Below are 20626 nucleotides of genomic sequence, written 5' to 3' on the forward strand. Positions count from 1 at the left end.
TATCACACCCACATACCTATGGTGATGTATCATGCACACATACGCATGATGATACTGATGTATCACACACTCATACACATAATGATAGTGATACATGTGCACATGCTACCACTTACACATATGCACGTGATGATGATGTATGTGATGGTGATAGTGACAGTGATGTGTGTGAGTTAGATCATGTGGGCATGATCTTGATGGGAGGGATGGCAGCGAGCACATTGAGCATTGTGAGCATCATAAAGCTACCTTTCTCTATTCCTAATGATCATAGGGATACATTAGATGACCATAGTGACACATCCAATGATCTTGATGGTCATTTGACTAGTCATGATCATTCAGTTAATCATACATCCCTAGTTACACATGGGGATGACACTTCACATGTTGATGAGAACATTATAGACCATTAGGAGCATAGACCGAAGGCTCTAGTATTATATGTGTTGGGCTACTCCTCTAGAGTTGTCACATGTGGAGAGATTTTGGACACGACCACTACTCTTAGTTTTCATAGCATTTCTGGCAGCATTTGTGTGGATCAAGTTGTTGTTGTGATTGAGAAGTCAGGGATAGTGCATGAGAGTAGTGTTGAGTTCGTGGAGGTGAGACATCATAGGAGTATGCATATCGACCATATTTTTAGCATATCCTATGATATTGACCTTGAGATCTTTACATTTGATCTAGGTATTTTCTTAGATCCAGTTTTATTGGAGATTGATTTATCATGGGATTTAGGTCATGTAGGGACACCATTGATGGAGATTATCTATACTTTTAGAGATGACCTTAGTGGCCTTGGAGATTCCATTGATAGTGAGTTGGTTGATACCACTTATCTCTCTTGTGTAGACACTTTGTCAGTGCTTAGTGATGGTAATCTTTATGATGATCTAGATTTTATCTTAGAGGGACACACACATATAGAGTGTCTTGCACATGGAGATATTGTGCATGGTTCAGATCATACTCATACATACATTGATATGGTGGATCATGCCTTTGACTTTTTGAGTGGTGCTACATGGGACGATGGAATGAGTTCACATTTGACTCTACATGAGGCTGAACTTGAGCTATGTTCTTTTGGCTCCTATAGATGTCGACAACACAAGCCTATGTTCTTTGGAGCCATGAAATTTTCCTTTGGATGCATTCTTTGCCATTTGAGGAGAATAGTTTTTAGATATGTGGCTCAACATTAAGATGCATCTATGACATATTTCAGTCTTGTCCTACACGATGATTCTTTTGTGCCAGGACCACTTGACATTCTGGCCAAGAGTTTCAAGCTTCTTCTATGGATACCTTTCATGCTAGATTCACACCGTGGTCATGAGGATGGGGTTATGAGTTTCCTTTTTGACCCTAGAGCTATTATCTCTTTGGATTTGAGCTTTCATTTTGATCTAGGAAATACCATTACTTTGGCTTCGGAGTTGATCTTTCCTTTTGACCCAAGAGCTACTACCATTTATCTTTGACAGCTTGGGATATATACCATACATATCCCTTTGATCTTGGAGGATACCCGACTAGCTTTGTCATTGACACTGGTTCCTTATCTTCTCCACTTGCACCGGATTATCGTGGAGAAATTGCCCTAGATTTTACATGCCTGAGATTTCCTTTCAATCCAGGTGGTTGCATAGTCCCTCATCATCAAAACGGAAGCCCTTTATCCTTTCCATTTGACCCTCGGGCTCATATGATCCATGTATGGGTCTTTTGCTACATTGACATTCAGTCATGGATGTGATTTTTGGCTTTTGTACATAACCACTTGTATATGTCTTTTCTTTGGGCACAACCACCCTTCGATTTCAGGGACGAAATCATGTTAGGAGGGGATGGTTTGTAACAAAGGGTTCTTAGGATGCACATGCACATGGGATGGGCCTAGGAACATGGGCTTAGGTCATTTACATAAGGGATTAGGGCACATGGGCCTTGAGACTATAAGAGGCATCTGCTCTAGGAGTATTGTACCTTTTTGACATCTTGTGATACTCATTACATTTACTTTCCATGATCCTTAGTGCTAATCTCTCTTGATTTTCCTAATCCAAGCTAATTAGGATAATCCTAGGCTAATCTAGATGCACCTTTGTTTCAACTTATGTCTTTGATCCTAGTATAAAATATTGACAAATATTATATATAAAACCCTCCACATCCTACATTGATGAAAAAATATTTCAAAGGATTAAAAAAATTATATATCCTTAAAATTTACTATTTGTGAAAACCTTTGTTCGATGTTAATTCTTAAAAAAAATTGTGTATATATTTATAACAAACCCTTCTTTTGTAAACTTGATCAATTTATTTGTGCACAATTATCAATATGCTCTTTTGTAATCATTATATTCAACTAATCAAATCGTAGCCATCCAACAATCCCACAAAAGGTTAACTAGAAAGAAAACAAAGACATTAAAAACAAGAAGACAAATAGCTTTTTCAATCCAGTATGCCACTATGCACAATTCTCAACACCAATACACTCTAGTACAAATCTTGGTTCACTCTATTGGATTTACCAAGAGATAGAAAACCTTAAAGTTTAAACCACCCACATCTCTTGAAACTAAAGTAAATCAAGAAAAGGAATACATGTGCATGTGCACACACACACACACACATGATATGAAGTGATATAGGTTCCACAACATATGTCACTTTTTTATGCTTTGATACCCATGATATATGTAGCTTTCATTAATTGTATCTTTTGTCCACCATTTTGGCTAATCCTTGGTGTAGTATGATCTAAATTTGAGAGAGAAACATATTAAGAGGTTGTCTATAAATGTTTATGCATAGGTATTCCATAAGATTTAAAAGAACTAAGAAATAGTATTTGACAATACCTGCTTGAGGATAGTGCTTTCTGTATGTGTGTGTGTGTGTGTGTGTGTGTGTGTGTGTGTGTGTGTGCATTATAAGAGGTTGTTTGTCTACAAATGCATATTAGTAGTGATATTCCATAATATTTGAAATAAAATACTAACAAATAATATCTTTTCGGGGGTTGTGTGTGTGTGTGTGTGTGTGTGTGTGTGTGTGCATGCACGCATGAGAGAGAGAGAGAGAGAGAGAGATCTTCTTTTTTGGGGCATCCACTCAACAAAGGTGGTCATTATTGATGCCTCCATTTTCCCTAAGATGGTAAGTGCATACAAAATGAGAGTTCACATTTACACTACATTGTTTGTAGAAAAGGACACTCATGTCTCTAGTTGCATAGAAAATGGCACTTTCATTTTCTACTTTATAAGGATGGTTGTTCTTATATTCAATCCACTTGCAATCTAAGAGTATTTTCCATTGAACATTACCTAAGTGGCCCAACACAATCATGACAAGTTTTCCTCCTTTTTTTCAACTTGTCCAAATCAAAAGTGCATGATAACATGTTACCATCTAAACTTTGAAATTAAACCATGTGTTTGAGGCATCCTCTTTTTTTCGTAGTGGTCATTCTTCTTGCTTTTAGTTTGTAGGTACTAGTTTTCCTGCTATAGATGCTCCCTTATACACAATCTAGAGTCTAATCAGTATTAAATTTTCTAATGAAAAAAAAGTTCATAGGACTGGATTACCTAATAACATTTTTGTTTTGAGGACTTTATATTGCACCTACATCTTCATATTCTAAGGCTCACCTAGCCGATATAAAATGCCTACTTGATGAATGCCAAGCAGTTGCCACCATTATACAAAAACAAAACATCAACAATAAATAAATCTTCCATCAATGCCCATTCTCTATGAACATGTTTGACCAAAACTATTGTAGTTTCATCTCTAGTTTCTATGATAGAATTAAAAGGCTTGCCATGATTACCAAGATAAATGGAACGGAAACTACCTAGTCAATGTCTAGAACCTCTTCAAGTACTACCTCAAGTGCGCATGCCCTCCCAGCAAAAGTAAATCTAATTCCTCTTTGAAATCCCCTTTTCCATGGTTTGATAATGCCAATTTAACTTCTTGGACATCTAATTTCTCATCAAGAAAGTTAGGTCAAAAAATGGCTCATGCAACTCTTCACATGGCTCAAATATTTTGCTTTGGAGCTTGTCAAGGCTTACACCATTTACCTCTTCTTTTATTACTAAATGTTTTTGGTTCTCATCAAATAACACTTCAATCCATTTGTTAAAATTTTGACTAAGCTTGGTGACTCCAAATCTATCAAGATTATTGAGGATCACCTCAAACGTAATCTTTTCTTTCAAAGCTCTCATTCGAGAAATAAACTTTTAGAAATAGGCTTTATCTAAAGAAGGAGGCCCCACTTTCTTTACTTTTACTTCCACTTCATATCATGATCCCTCTTCTCAAACTACCATAATCCCCTCAAATCACATTCCTCTATTTGATTGTACCACACTCATTTTTGTAATTATTCTTATTATTTGAGTTTTGGGAATCCTCTTTGTTAAATTGTCATATAGTTTGTCTTGTTTAGTTCAAATTATGTTTTCTAATATTTTTTTTATAGGTTATCAATAATCAAATTCTCTAATGAATGTTTCCACCTTATCTCTCGATCAAAAATCTTACCATCACATCAATCACAATTCATTTGTTAATAAGATTTCATCAAATCAAAAAAATGCATTAGTGAATCATCGTATACCTTATTGAATCCTATAAAACATGGGTTACTGAGAATTTTATATTTAGTGGGTCCATTAGGAAAAATATGAAATCAAAAAGGGCCCTCTAGGAAGAGCCATATCATCACTTTGCTACAAAAAAGGGGGACGATGGTGAACCTTATGTGTCTTAGGTCAAAAGCCCTCACATGTGACACATCACTGGAAAGCTCTTGAAAAGTGGATTCTAAATCTACCCTCTCCGACAAATTTGGAGTTGATATGCTCAAGTTATGCCTTACCCACTAAAATATAGTGTCTAACAAATATGACATGATCCATGTTGTTACATGGATGTCACAATCATTGAAATATGACTTCCTCACTACAAGGTAGATTCCAAAGATTGTGACATCCATGTTGTTTCATGGATGTCACAATCGTTAGAATATACCTTTTAGTGGGGAAAGCATAACTTGAGCATATCAACTCCAAATTTGTCAGAGGGGATAGATTTAGAATCCACTTTTGAAGGGCTTTCCGGTTATGTGTCATATGAAATCGCATAAATTACTTCTTGCGCAGACAGTAAGCGATTACAGGACTGGTTACCTTAATACACAACATACTTATCTTACAAATTGATAAAGATTAAGATAACAGCATGACAGATTTAAGACAAGTATGGAGAATTCGCACAGAACATCATGGTGGTCTGGAACCACATAAGTACCGAGTCTTAACCACACACTGACAATGTGTGAAGGAGAAATTTTTGGCAGTTATAGATTTCCCTAGAAAGTACATATTTTTTTAGAAAATTTGAAAACCCTCAAGTAAAGAAATTTTGAAATGATAAAAAATATGTTTTTTTATAATTTTGAGGACATCAATAGTCTAAAAACTAGCCCGAAACTTAGGTATGAGTTCTCTAAAACAATAAAAAAATGCATACACACATAATTTTAACAATATTCAATGACTCAAATTATCAATTAATTATGGTAATTTTTTAAAAGTTTACGCAAGAGGCAATAGTATAAAACTTTAGAAACTCAAATTTCATAATAGTAGAGATAGAGAAGAATATTGTACTACTACCTGACATGATATAATAGATCATAAAGCCCCACATCCATGTAATCCTATGCAGGGAGCTGATCAAGAAGCTGATCAGTAACTAAAATGATGGATTTTGTATACTAGTAGAAGCTAGAAAGTAAACGCATAGTGATGATGATGAGTGATGAACTGACTGCCTGATGAACTATGTGAAGAAGAGAGGTTAGCAATGTATCTATAGAACACTATGAAAAATGAAGAGCACAACTAAAGAGTAAACACATAATGACTGATGGACTGACTGCCTGATGAATTGTGTGAAGAAGAGGGGTTAACTAGTAGCAATGTATCTATATAACACTACGACAAATGAAGAGCACAACCGCATCAAGAGCTGTGCGTATTGAAAAGAATCTATATATGGAAAAAAACATTCATGCGGCTATGCATGCAAATACAAGCATATACCTATAGTCACTTGATTAATCACATGCACATCAACATATATAGCCATGCCTTTGTCCGCATAGCATATATAGCCAAACATGACTATAGCAGCCGACTGTTTGCAAAAAAAGGGGGATAGAATGGGTGAGATTTGTGGGGACATGTATCCCCACATCTCTTCCCCATTCTAGCCCCTTTTCTAATTACATATTTAAACACTAATTAATCACATTTTTAAAGAATACTTAGACACTTAAAACACATTAAGCTAACAGAAGAATGTATAAACATGGAAATATCTAAAAATGTGAGATTCTTTTTTTAAGGCCATGTTGTGAAATGTTTATTGGCTAGGCATACAGTAGGTTTGGAGTAAATGGAGTGAGAAGTATTGCTAGTATATAATATTGGCTAGGCATAGAGGCTTGGCATACGTTTTGGAGTATAATTGGCTAGGCATAAAAAGGCTAGGAATAGAAAGATTTGGACTAGATGGAGTGAGAAGTATTACTAGTAAACTTAAAGGATCAGTTCTTATGAGCTTTGAAAGTAGTAAAAATACAAGTAACTCTAGGATTAGACATGGACCATTGATTGAATTCTATATTTAGCGTAAGGGAGGTCAAGGTGAGTGAAGGAGAAAGGTCAAGGAAAAGGAAAGAAGTTGGCAAGATTCTATATAGGGGAGCAAGTTGGTTGCACATGAAAAGAATTTATTATGTGCTTTGTCGAGGGATTTTATGTAAAGGTAATTGAGCTATTTCTAAAGGGAAGTTTTTTTGTGAGGGCTAAGCAATGACACTAAGTGAGAGGTCCTTGAAATGGTATGGGTCTTGGTCTAAAAGAATTCTATATAGTTCTTTGATAGATTTAGTATTGGTGTCAAATAGGCTCACTTATCACATGAGTCTACTAAAAGGGATTTTTTTAATCGCATTTTTGGGAGTTTTTTTTATATAAAAGGAAGTAACGTAGGGATTATATAAAAGGAAGTAACGTAGGGACTATATAAAAGGAAGTAACATAGGGATTATTTTAAAAGAAAAAGAAGTAACGTAAGGGATTTTTTAACATGGTTTTTGGAATAGAGATGTATGTTTATATAGAAAAAGGGGTCATTTTAAATACTAAATGTTAAACATAAGGGATTTTCAAAATACCCCACACATGATATATAGTTTCTTATAGAGTGAACCCCCCCTACATATTAAATAAGGGAAAATCAATATTCAGTATATTATAACAAATAAAGGGAAATCAATATTAAGTATGATGTTACAAAGTTTGCAAATTAGCAATAATGGCTTTGAGTGCTTCATGTGGGTTTTCTTAGATTGAACCCCTTAAGTGTCAAATAGGGAGTAATCAATATTAGGTATATTGTAACAAAGTTTGCATCTAGTAATAATGGATTTGAGTGCCTCGTGTGGGTTTAAGAGATTGCTAAGAACGTGCTAAGATCATTAAGGAAGAAACTCCTCCAAACGAGTCATGGATGATGTTAAGGTTGATGGTGAGAACATGGTTACTCTATTCGTCAAAGGATTAACAAACGTTAATAGGGTATAGATAACATAAGCAATTATGACCTAGTATAAGAGATAAGATAAAATACGGAAAAGAGTACCATTAGGAAAAATATGAACTCAAAAAGGACCCTCTAAGAAGAGCCATGTTATCAATTTACTAGAAAAAAGGGGGTCGTGAGGTGAACCTTATAAATCTTATGTTAAACCTCCAAAATATGACACATAACTAGAAAACCCTTGAAAAGTGGATTCTAAATCTACACCCTCTAACAAATTTGGAGTTGATATGCTCATGTTATGCCTTCCCAGCTAAAAGTTAGATTCTAACGATTGTGACATCCATGTAACAACATGGATGTCACAATCATTAGAATGTACCTTTTAATGAGGAAGCCATATTCCAACGATTGTGACATCCATGTAACAACATAAATCATGTCATTATTGTTAGAATCTACCTTTTAGTGGGTAAGGCATAACTCAAGCATATCAGCTCCAAATTTGTCAGAGAGGGTAGATTTAGAATCCACTTTTCAAGAGCTTTCCAGTGATGTGTCACATGTGGGGGTTTTGACCTAAGATACATAAGGTTCACCATGGCCCCCTTTCTTTGTAGCAAAGTGATTACATGGCTCCTCTTAGAGGTCCCTTTGTATTCTAAATTTTGCCTAATGGACTCACCAAATATAAAATTCTCAAGTAAACCATGTTTTATAGGATTCAATAAGGTATACAATGATTCACTAATGCGTTTTTTGGATTTTATGAAATCTTATTAACAAATAAACTATGAATGATGTGATAATAAGATTTTTGATCGAGAGATAAGGTGGAAAAATTCGTTAAGGAATGTAATTATGGATAACCTACAAAAAAGAAACATTAGAAAAAACAATCCAAACTAAACAAGACAAACTATAAGACAATTTAGCTTAGAGAAACCCAAAACTCAAATAATAAGAATAATTACAAAAATGAGTGTAGTACAATCAATTGGAGGAATATGATTTGAGGGGATTATGGTAGTTTGAGAAGAGGGACCATGATATGAAGTGGAAGTAAAAGTAAAGAAAGTGGGGCCTTCTTCTTTAGATAAAGCCTATTTCTAAAAGTTTATTGCTCGAATGAGTGCTTTGAAAGAAAAGATTACGTTTGAGGTGATCTTCAATAATCTTGATCGATTTCGAGTTACCAAACGTCGTCAAAATTTTAACAAATGGATTGAAGTGTTATTTGATGAGAACCAAAAACATGTAGTAATAAAAGAAGAGGTAAATAATGTAAGCCTTGACGAGCTCCAAAGCAAAAGAAGAGGTAAATAATGTAAGCCTTGACGAGCTCCAAAGCAAAAGATTTTAGCCATGTGAAGAGTTGCATGAGCCATTTCTTGACCTAAATTTCTTGATGAGAAATTAGATGTCCAGGTAGTTAAACTAGCATGATCACACCATGGAAAAGGGGATTTCCAAGAGAAATTAAATTTACTTTTGCTGAGAGTGCATGCACACTTGAGGTAGTACTTGAAGAGGTTCTAGACATAGAAGAGGTAATCATGGAAAGCCTTTTAGTTCTATCATAGAAGCTAGAGATGAAACTACAATAGTTTTGGTCAAACATGTTCATAGAGAACGGACATTGATGGAAGATTTATTTATTGTTGATGTTTTGTTTTTGTACAATGGCAAAACTACTTAGCACTCATCAAGTAGTTTTTTTATATTAGCAAGGTAAGCCCGTAAGTCTGAAGATGTAGGTGCAATATAAAGTTCTCAAAACAAAAATTTTATTTGGTAATCTAGCCCTACGAACTTTTTTTCATTATAAAATTTAATACTGATTAGACTCTAGATTGTGTATAAGGGAACATCTATAGCAAGAAAACTAGTACCTACAAACTAAAAGCATGAAGAATGATCACTACGGAAAAAGAGGATGCCTCAAACACATGGTTTAATTTCAAAGTTTAGATGGTAACATGTTATCATGCACTTTTGATTTGGACAAGTTGAAAAAAAAGGAAAACTTGTCATGATTATGTTGGGCCACTTAGGCAATGTTCAATTGAAAATATTCTTAGATTGCAAGTGGATTGAATATAAGAACAACCATCCTCATAAAGTAGAAAATGAAAGTGCCATTTTCTATGCAACTTGAGACCTCCTTAAGACACAAGTGTCATTTTCTACAAACAATGTAGTGTAAATGTGAACTCTCATTTTGTATGCACTTACCATACTAGAGAAAATGGAGGCATCGATAATGACCACCTTTGTTGAGTGGATGCCCAAACTGCGAAAAAAAAAAGCTCTCTCTCTCTCTCTCTCTCTCTCTCTCTCTCTCTCTCTCTCTCGCACGCACATACACACACACACACAAAACCCCCGAAAAGATATTATTTGATAGTATTTTCTTTCAAATCTTATGGAATATCACTACGAATATGCATTTGTACACAAACAATCTCCTATAATACACACACACACATGCACACAGAAAGCACTATCCTCAAGAAGGTATTGTCGAGTCCTATTTCTTAGTTCTCGTTTTAAATCTTATGGAACATCTATGCATAAACATTTATAGACAACCTCTTAATATGTTGCTCTCTCAAATTCAGATCATACTACACTAGGGATTAGCCAAAATGGTGGACAAAAGATACAATTTATGGAAGCTACATATATCATGTATCTCAAAGCATGAAAAAGTGACATATGTTGTAGAACCTATATCACTTCATGTCCTCTGTGTGTGTGTGCACATGTGCACGTATTCCTTTGCTTGGTTTACTTTAGTTTTAAGAGACGTGGGTGGTTCAAACTCTAAGGTTTGCTATCTCTTGATAAATCCAATAAGGAGTGAACCCAGATTTGTACTAGAGTGTATTGGTGTTGAGAATTGTGCATAGTGGCATACTGGATTGAAAAAGCTATTTGTCTTCTCGTTTTTTATGTCTTTGTTTTCTTTCTAGTTAGTCGTTTGTGGGATTGTTGGATGGCTATGATTTGATAAAGTTGAATATATTGATTACAAAAGAGCATATTGATAGTTGTGCACAAATAATTTGATCAAGTTTACAAAAGAAGGGTTTGTTATAAATATGTGCACATTTTGGTTTTAGAATTAACATCGAATGAAGGTTTTCACAAATAGCAAATTTGAAGGATATATATATTTTTAATGCTTTGAAATATTTTTTCATCAATGTAGGTTATGGAGGGTTTTATATATAATATTTGTAAATATTTTATACTAGGATCAAAGACATAAGTAAGGTGCTATAATGTGGGGCCTAGCTGGGTGGCTACTAGCCAGGAGTCACCTATTGCCCATCAAAAAAATAAGAACATCTTATGTCTTTGTTTTCTTTCTAGTTAACCATTTGTGGATTGTTGCGTGGCTATGATTCGATTAATTGGATATAAGAACTAGAAAAAACTATATAGATGGTTGTGCATAAAGTATTTGATCAAATTTACAAAAGGAGGCCTTATAAATGCATATTTTCACCACAAAAATAAAAATCAAGAATTGAGCTTCAAAAATAAGAAACAAAGGTTTTCACAAATTTAAAGGATAATGATAAGACATAAACAATTTTTTTCAATCAGATGTAGGGCATATAATATGTATAAATATTTTATACTAGGATTTAAGACTTAACCACAGGCTTTACATCCGTCGATGAGATGGGAGGCTTGTATTTACTTGCTCATTTTTTTTAAATATTGATAGGAAATTTGTCCAAAAAAAAATCTTCCTTCAAATGAAAGTTTGTTAAATTTGTAAAGAATGAAATCAATTTTGGAAAAAAAAAACTAAGTAATTCTCGAAACATATAAAGAAATCTCTACAATTTTAAGCTCTGCAGAAATCAAATGGATAGAAGGTAAAAGTGACAGTGACAAAGGGGGATGGCATTATTTAAATAAAGTATATTGCAAAGGATTATGGAAATATTAAAACATGTTGCAATATAGAAATGTATTTTTCAAGTATTAGACATTGTTTTGACATTCCCCACCACCCTGTCGGCGAGCGCATGAGGTACGTCGTGTGTGCGGACACAGTTTCCTATGTTTTCTGCACGCGCGCGCACAAATGAGGGCGTGCGTGAGATCTAACTAAGCACACGCAGCACAAGCCCACGAATGCGCATCTGGATAAGCCGCTAAATAATACTTGATTAAGGGCGATAATTGTAGTTTATCGTAAAGCATACATGCAGTACATGCAGTACGCCTGGCGATGGCATCTCTCCACACAGCCAGACGAGACATTCACAGCAGCGCCCACAATCGTACGCCCCCCCTTCCGTTTTACACCGGTACTTAAATTCCGACGACTTGACAGTGCTTCGAGATCCGGAGTCTGGGCTGCGACAGTGCGAGGTGTGTAAAAAGCACGCGCTTATCATGCAGCAAAGTGGGGTGGCCTTGCACTCATTGCCCTTTTGCAGAGAAAGCTGGTGCACATTCTTCTCTTTTTCTGTTGCATATGTAGTTCTTAGCTTCGCTTTAGCTTTGAAGTACAGAGACGTGAGGCATTAATCATCCTTTTGATCAAGGCGTTCTCTGAGAGAGAGAGAGAGAGGCTTTCTTTTACGCTTTGTCTAGATCTCAAGTGGGCTTTGAGAGAAATACACTCCATAATAGAGAGAGAGAGAGATTCAGATGCTCTCTCCTAAGCTTAGTCCTTCATGTGGGTTATAAGAGAACACCCGGAAACAAAGCCTTAACTAGTCTTCTTGTAAAGGCAAGGAATCATAGGGAGCTTTATTAGTGTTGTTAACACTCCTAAGCAAAGAAGCCCTTTTTTTTTTCTTATGTGGGCATTGAGAGAAGCCAAGAAATCTAAGGCTTTTATAAGTTTCTTGACTCTATAGAGAGGGAGGAAGGAAGTAAGCTTATCTTCTGATCTGGGTTTTGAGAGGATACAAGGAATCAAAGTTAGCTCAGTGATCTTATTTTTGCTCTTAAGCAGAGAGGGAGAGGGAGAGAGAGCATAGAAGCCTATCTTTTGATGTGAGTTTTGAGAGGATACAGCGACTCAAAGTCACCTGTTCTTATTTCTGCGCGCGCGCGCGCGCGCACACACACACACAGAGAGAGAGAGAGAGAGAGAGAGAGAGAACATAGAAGCCGATCTTTTGATGTGGGTTTTGGGAGGATACAAGGAAATTAAGTCACCTTAGTGTTCTTCTTTTTCGCCCTTAAGCATAGAGAGCGAGCGAGAGAGAGACAGAGAGAACCTTTTTGTGTTTTCTCATAGCTATGGTGGATGACAGTGGAGACAAGAGAGCCAACAGTAGCTCTAATTATGAGAAAGAATTCCATTGTTGGACATCTCTGAGAGCCATCTTTGGCATGATGATACCATGCTGCGGCTCCCAAAGCACAACACGCTGCAACTCCATAGCCAGCAGCAAGCATGTCTTCCTCATGAGCTCCACAGTCACAGGCACCATTTTTGGGCAGAGGAAAGGCAGGGTCAATTTCTGTGTGCAAGAAGACCCTGCAAGCCCCCCTATCCTTCTCCTAGAGTTTGCCATCCCCACTCACCTCCTTGTCAAAGAGATGCAGTCCGGGCTCCTCCGGATCACCCTCGAATGCGAGAAAAATAAAGACGTTGCTGAACATGAAGAGTTCCCCTCTCTCTTCTCGGAGCCCGTGTGGAGCATGTACTGTAATGGCAGAAAAGTAGGGTTTGCCATGAAGAAGGCGGCCAAATCAGACAATGATTCTGCCATAGCCAACCTCATAAGCCTGATGCAGTCCGTATCCACAGGTGCAGGGGTCATCCCTTGCAAAAGTCATAATATTAACAATGATAATCATGGATTCAATGGTGCTTATAATGGTAGTAATGCTAATGTACAAGGTGGTCATGGTGGTAGCGTTGGGAGATCAAAGGAAGATCAGGATGAGCTTATCTACATGAGGGCCACATACGAAAGAGTTGTAGGATCACCTGACTCCGAAGCCTTCCACATGATTAATCCTGATGGATTCCAAGGCCAAGAGCTTAGCATATTTCTCACTCGCTCTTGATCCCGTCTTCAATTCAACCTTTATGAGCTAAGATCTTGGAAACAATACAATTCAACCTTTATGAGCTAAGATCTTGGTAACAATACAATTCACTTTTGATGGGTTATATGCCACCATTCAACCTTCAAATCTTCTTAGTGAGTGTTATATATGGGTAAATAGTTCACTTTGCCATGTGAATCCCCTCTTCTTTCTCCTCCTCCATCTCTCTCATCACTTTGACCTTGGGTTCTTAACCCCTCTTCTCCATATCCTTCCCTTTTCCCTCTTGCAAGCAGGTTTTCTTCATTCCATATGTAAGATGTCAATGTACTGCCTACAAAGTTACCCTTTGAAGTTGCAGCCTATGGTCTTGTAAATTTGGGCATTCTATCTCTATTTCTTTAAGTGAAGGTTTCCTTGTAAAAAGATTAGTAATAAGTATCCATTACTTGTTCATTGAATTGGTTGTATACACCCCCCTCCACACCCTCTCTCTCTCTCACACACATGATATTGATTGAAATGTTTTTAACAATAGGTGAGGATCTAGAACATCTAATAAAAAGCAGAGCTTACAAGACATTAGTCTTTAGTGAAAGAGAACCTAGGAGCTTTAAAAAATAAGTTGTTACTATACTTAAAAAGCCGAGATGCTCCTAAAATAAAAATATCACTTAGGTGGGAGCTGTGTGGAGAATCCTGATCACTTTAAATAGTTTAACCGGTTATACCATCATGCGTTTGGACATATATAGATATGTAAAAAAAACTTAAAGTAGCTATTCAAGTGCTTGAAAACAATATTCTTTATCCACATAAAATAAATACAATCCTCTAAGATTATCAAGCTTTACTACCAAAATGCTACTATATATTAGGAGCTAAATTACGTAAAAACCTCTCCTTACAGAAAGACAAAGGAAAATTTTAATTGGGATATCTTGATTCTTATTGAACATGGGGATTTACTCCCATTGGGCTAGTCATATAACCCTCACAGAAAACATATTACTAGCATTGGGCTAGTCATATATTACTCTCATGAAAAACATAAGAAAAAAGTTTGTGTTTGTGTAGGATTCCATTTTAGGTGTGGAGTTGGTAATATACCCCTAGGTACCTAAGTGAAGGTTATAAGACCTTTTTTATGTCTCTTCAAGCTAGGAGTCACTATAGAGACGATCCATTTTGTAGAGTGCTTATTTTGCCAATGCATTAGAAAGTGTTGTTCTTTTTATATATTAATACTTGGAGAAAAATAGTACATTAGAAAGTGCTCTTATTAATACTATATTAGTGCTAGTGAAAAATAGTACATGCTACGATATACTCTATAGCATATACGTTGAGATCTTAAAGCACTTCCTTTCTCTCCATTTAGCTTTCTCTACAGTCAACTCCACAATAAAGTAAAGTTGCATGCTCTTTCTTCCTCTCAAGCTATGGGTAAGGTATTTTCCTTTAATATCTCTCTCTATTGCTCTATATTCCAAACCCTCAATACAACTTTTTTCTTAATCACTCTATTTTTTGTAAACTCATTGTTGTAAATCTAGTAGAATTGTGTTTATGCTTGCACTTATTTATTTCTATGTTGCAGTTATTGGTTTCTTCTTATGTTTGCTTGTTGTAGGTTCTTCCATACCAAGTCATTGTTGAGGTCTCGCACTTTCTAGTAAGACTCAACCCATTATTCTTTTTTATTTAAATTTTTTGATTGTTTTCTTTAAAGGAAGTACTCTTCTTCTTCTATCTTTATAAAAGAAGAAGAAGAAGAAGAAAGAACATTGTCTTATTGTTCTTCTAACATGGTTGCGGGCAAAATAGGTAACTGACGAGGGTTACCTAAAAAGATTCTCTCCAAAAATGCATGAAAACTTAAAAATAGCTTTAAAATACACTTTTTTGTTAAAGCACATCTAGAATTCCATGTGTAGATTTAAAAAATTCATGAATTTTGACTCTTTTTTCAAGAAAACACGTGGTGACCTCCATAGATTTATAAACTAATAGTGCTTGACATAAAAACAACTTGACTTTTAAATGGGATAGAAGGAGTCTCCACAACTTAAAGAAATACCAAAATTTTTAAAATTAAAATTATTTTATAAATTTCATGAATAAAATAGACTTTTTTTAATGAACTTTCTTGGAACAAAGTTTACCACTATACATAAATATACACATTATTTGACAAGTGATAAAAAAAGATTAGAATAGATAACATCATAAGCTCTATAGTCTATAAAAAACCCCACAATCAGGCTTGAATCTATTTCTAAACCCAAATAGCAAAGTCCATACAAATAATATGAAATGAAAGTTCTTCATAATACAAAGATGAGATGAAACTTCTTGAAGGTTTCTAGAGCAATAAACTAAAGTATGTAAAGTAGGAGAGTCATGATAAACTAAATTATGTAAAGTGGTAGACAAAAAAATCGAAACATCTAGCACTTGATCTAGATATTTCTCTGCTTCTTTATTGGATTGGTCATCATTTTCTTCTCCTTAGGGACCAGGGAGAATCAAAGTAAGATTTTCATTTTCTATTAGAGATGCTAATTCCCCAGGCTCATCATAGAGGGGAGGTATATGTTCTTTTGATGCTGACTTGAACTTCTCATTAGCATCAATGAAGACTGCTCCCACCTCTTGATCTTCATGTGGCAGTTTCATATCACCCTTTACATGCATAGGAATAAAGGCTGCTTGAATCTCATCCTTTTCAACTGCAATGCACTTTCTCTTTCTCTTAACTACACATGTCACAGTTGTACCTGCAATTTTAAAAAAATGAATATAAGAACTAACATACAATCAATAATAAGAAATTATATATTTAAATATGATTTTTTAAAGCAAAAATAAGTGTATACCAGTTCCAGAAAACAAGTCAAATATCCAATCATCTGGTGTAGAAAAAAGATCGATCAAACAATTAATCAAGCGTTGAGGCTTCTAGTAGGGATTCACCAAGGCTTTGGACTCAGTCACATGCCTTAGTTTTCTAGTTACTGCGGGAAAAGAAAGCCCATTGGAGCATCTAGACTCATTGACATGTGCTTTAACACGTCTTTGCTCAATGTCATCCCAATAGCCAACTGTGATCATTTCAAAGGAACTTTTGAAATGAAAACAAAGAACATAATCTATATTTGTTTTGACCCTACAATCAAATTTAGTGAAACATAAATTTAAAGTGTTTAAATATTAATAATGAAAAGAAACTAAAAACATAAGTTCTTTAAACCATACCAAACAAGAGACTCCAGACCATGTGCTTCTTTTCTCAGAGCTGCAGTTAGTGATGCAGCTTGGCTAGTGCTATGGAAGATCACAAATCTCCACATATTTGATGTAGTTACCGCTTTAAAATTATGTAACATCTTTTAAATTTCTTGATAGGTATATGCTCTCTCATCATTTGTAGAACCACTCATATTAAAACCATATGGGATATCAGCAATAACAAGACTGTAATCTTTCTTTGGAATGATATTCTAAAGATTATTTACATCCTCACAAATCACTTTATAGGATATCGCTTTACTTTCTTGTCCAGGAAGAAAAAACTCTTCTAGTTCATCTCCTTCAGTTCCAACAGCATTTCGTAGAAGGCGTCTTGCTTTCTTGTGACGAGCTCTTTCAAGGTGCACAAGAAAGTTTTGTGGACACTTTGATTCCTCTTGAAAGAGTGACTTTTTGCCTTTTTTAGTTGGAGGCTTCTGTCGTTAGAAAGTTAATATACAAGAATATAATATTTAGTGACTGGTTTCTTAAGACATAACAACAATACTAGCATACCATCACATTTGAATCTTTAATACAAAAACAAAAGAATATTACCCAATCTTTGAAGGACAAGAAAAATCTTTCAAAATTGCCTAAGAGCTAGATTGGGGATACTCTGCACATACGTCGTTTCCCATAAGTGGTGCAATTTAATTTTTTTATCATGACCTCTTGCATCTTCACATAAAATTTATGGCTGTAAAACACATGTAAAGACAATGTAAATACTTCATTTGCATCAAGAAGATAAAAAACGAATAACTAAAAACTTTTTACTTACTTTTGTAGCTCCAAAGACATTTCATCAAGTGATAGCTCCTTCGAAATGACGTGATAAGACAAAACCTAGTAGTGTTTGATCCTTCACTCGAAGTGCTCGCCATGGATTAAGCTTCATATCTTCTATAAGGTCTTCAATTGATGTATCCACCTTCTTACCACGACTTTTAGCCAAGCCACTAGATTATTTAACCCTTTAGAGCTCTTATGTGCCCTTTCAAAGCTTTATTCTCCCACATTGAAAAGATTCTATTCTAAGGATCCCAAATCTGTCTTGTACGAAAAGCAAGCTAAAATACAAGATCATACTTTCTGAGTCCATATGAGAGCTCCTCTTTCTCCACAAGAATCCCAACCTCCAAAAGACATTTTCTTCATAATATCCCATCAACCTTTTGGTGTCGTGCCACATATCCCTCAAACTCATGGTGAAAAAACCTAATTTTCTCAACCTGGGACATCTTTGCATGGTAGTCATTATCATTAATATGATCCCATGCAAGAAGTTTTACCTCTTCAACTATGAGAGCAGCATAGATTTTGTAATCTATAGTGCTGTAGTGAGGACAATTTAGATTTTCCTTTAATAGTTCCCTCCTAGCTTCAGTAGAGTGTGAGCCCCAATGACATAATAGTCATAATTCTGACATTCTACCATTTTGAAGCTATTTTTATTGGGACAATCTTGGGGGTCTACCAAAAAATAAATGGAACCACTATGGCATGGGGATTTACCTTCATTTTCTTCTTAAGATTATTGACATGTACTATGTGAGGTTCTCTAATCTCCATTGATCTTCTTCCAGATGGTGTATCAATAGATAGTCGATGTATCTTTTCCATTGGCAAGTTTAAAATCCTACCATTGAGCATAAGTTTCTATTGTTTAATTATCTCCCTTATTTTATTTTGTTTAATTATCTCCCTTATTTCTTCTTAAGATTATTGACATGTACTATGTGAGGTTCTCTAATCTCCATTGATCTTCTTCCAGATGGTGTATCAATAGATAGTCGATGTATCTTTTCCATTGGCAAGTTTAAAATCCTACCATTGAGCATAAGTTTCTATTGTTTAATTATCTCCCTTATTTTATTTTGTTGAGTTGGGAGTGCACCTGTGCCAAGCTCACCACCAAGAGTGATGATGTCAAGCTCGTCGTTGTCATCTAAAGATACAAAATCCTCCTTACTTGACAAATCAATGTTTTTATGAGATGTCCTCTCATCTCTCAAGAGCTTGTAGATATAGAAGTCCTTTTAACTTCTCTCTGTTTCCCTCCTTTCTCATGAGAGTCAAGTGCAAAAGACCTTGGAGCCTCTTGGGGGGTGACCTCTATGCTAGCAACATTAGAGGTTGCAGTAGTTGGAGTCAAGAAAGGTCCTAAGCTCACTAACAGATTGTCGTTTTTTTCCAATGCACAATTCAGTTGCACAGGACCACAAAGACCCACTTGAAGATTATTTTGGCTTCCTAGAAACTCTCTAATGTTGTTCGTATCATCAACAATAAAAGAAACAGCATCATCTCTCTCTTCCTCTGTATAATCCACCTTTAATACTTTGCCACAAGACTTTTGACCTCTAAGAAGATTACCCTTGCCAGAGTGCCTAGCAATGATGAAAAAAAGACCACCATCGACCCCACAAAGACTCCACTCATGTTGAGGATAAGCAAGATTTTTAATTGATGTACCTGCTTAGAGTTGAGGTCTATCTTTTGGTGCATTTTTAAAACCATGAGTTCTTCCTGGGGGTACATAATAAGTTGTTATCTTTGTCCTAGCTCTCACTAGAATAGACATAGGTTCATCCTCCTTTTGATTCTCTTCTTCATCTTCATCAACAGAGGATGGTGATGAAGCTATAAATCTCTTTTGGGTGAAGGCTTCAGTCATCGCAGTATCCTAGGGAGGAAAAGTGGCAATGGTCCCAAAACCTGGTCGAGTTTGAGTTTGTGCTTCTTTCTCTACAATAGCATCCAACATTGTGTTGGTATACTTGACACCTGTAGCACCATCTCTCTTCTCATGTTGCTGTGAAGCCTCCACTTATTGGAAGATGGATCTTTTCCCAAGTAAAGTAGCAGCTTGGGCTTCCTTTACAGTTTTTTTAGAACGTTCCTTTCTTGCCCGCTTTGTAGCTTGTATTTGAGGAGGTGAATCAAATTCTAGAGCCTCAACGGCAAGCCTCTTAGAGGACTTCTTCATCTTGTCACCCCTACTTTATAGATAAAAAGAATAGATTTAGCAAAATAATTATTAGTTGGTTCAATCAATAAAATCCAACAAAAATCAACAAGGTGGAGCTAACCATTAAAGTGAGCAACAACAAGGCTATCACAAGCAGATCAAAACAAAATATGCAGGAAATAGAGCAAAACAAGCTTCTATAAGACAAGAAAAGGAAATCATAAGACATGAAAAGTATAACAAAAATTATTCTACTTCTATATGATCAAAAAAGAAGAATTTAAGAATGAATTAAGAAAATAAACTAATTTTTGAGCAAAAAGGCAAAGTAGGAGAACATTGAAAGAGGACTTACATTGTTGTAAAGGGGTATGGAAAACCAAAGGAAGAGATGAGAAGGGATGAACTTGTGGGCCTAGATTTTGATGCAGCACATCGATATGGTTGCGAGATCATTGAGGGAAAAGGAGAAGGAATAAGAATAACTGTTGAGATGCATGGTAGAGATAAATCCTTTCAGGAGAAGATTGACTATAGATTGTTCTCAATCTTCAGTTTACATGCAAACTCGATACACTGAAAATTTGAAAAAGTTTGAATGGAGAAGAAGATCTCACCTAAGATGAAGGTTGCCTTCTCTTCTGTCCACCATATTTGTGTCAACAAATTTCAATAGAC

The 20626-nt window shown here is 35.6% G+C and overlaps 1 protein-coding gene and 1 long non-coding RNA gene across 2 annotated transcripts; one reads left to right on the forward strand and one right to left on the reverse strand.

Moving 5' to 3' along the window:
- Positions 1–12788: 12788 nt before the first annotated feature.
- Positions 12789–13891, forward strand: LOC147617031 (protein MIZU-KUSSEI 1-like). The gene is made up of 2 exons (XM_086776662.1): positions 12789–13719; positions 13758–13891. Exon 1 carries the CDS (start codon positions 12925–12927, stop codon positions 13699–13701), a length of 777 nt encoding a protein of 258 aa, XP_086632788.1. The 5' UTR covers positions 12789–12924; the 3' UTR covers positions 13702–13719; positions 13758–13891.
- On the reverse strand, positions 12897–14139 carry LOC147617032 (uncharacterized). Its single transcript, XR_015262374.1, has 2 exons — positions 13758–14139; positions 12897–13719 (listed from the first exon to the last, which is right to left on the reverse strand). It is a non-coding gene; the product is annotated as an uncharacterized LOC147617032 (long non-coding RNA).
- Between the last annotated feature and the right edge of the window lie 6487 nt (positions 14140–20626).

Source organism: Cibotium barometz, chromosome 37, assembly GCF_041138505.1.
Source record: "Cibotium barometz isolate CiBa-2024 chromosome 37, ASM4113850v1, whole genome shotgun sequence".
Taxonomy (NCBI): domain Eukaryota; kingdom Viridiplantae; phylum Streptophyta; class Polypodiopsida; order Cyatheales; family Cibotiaceae; genus Cibotium; species Cibotium barometz.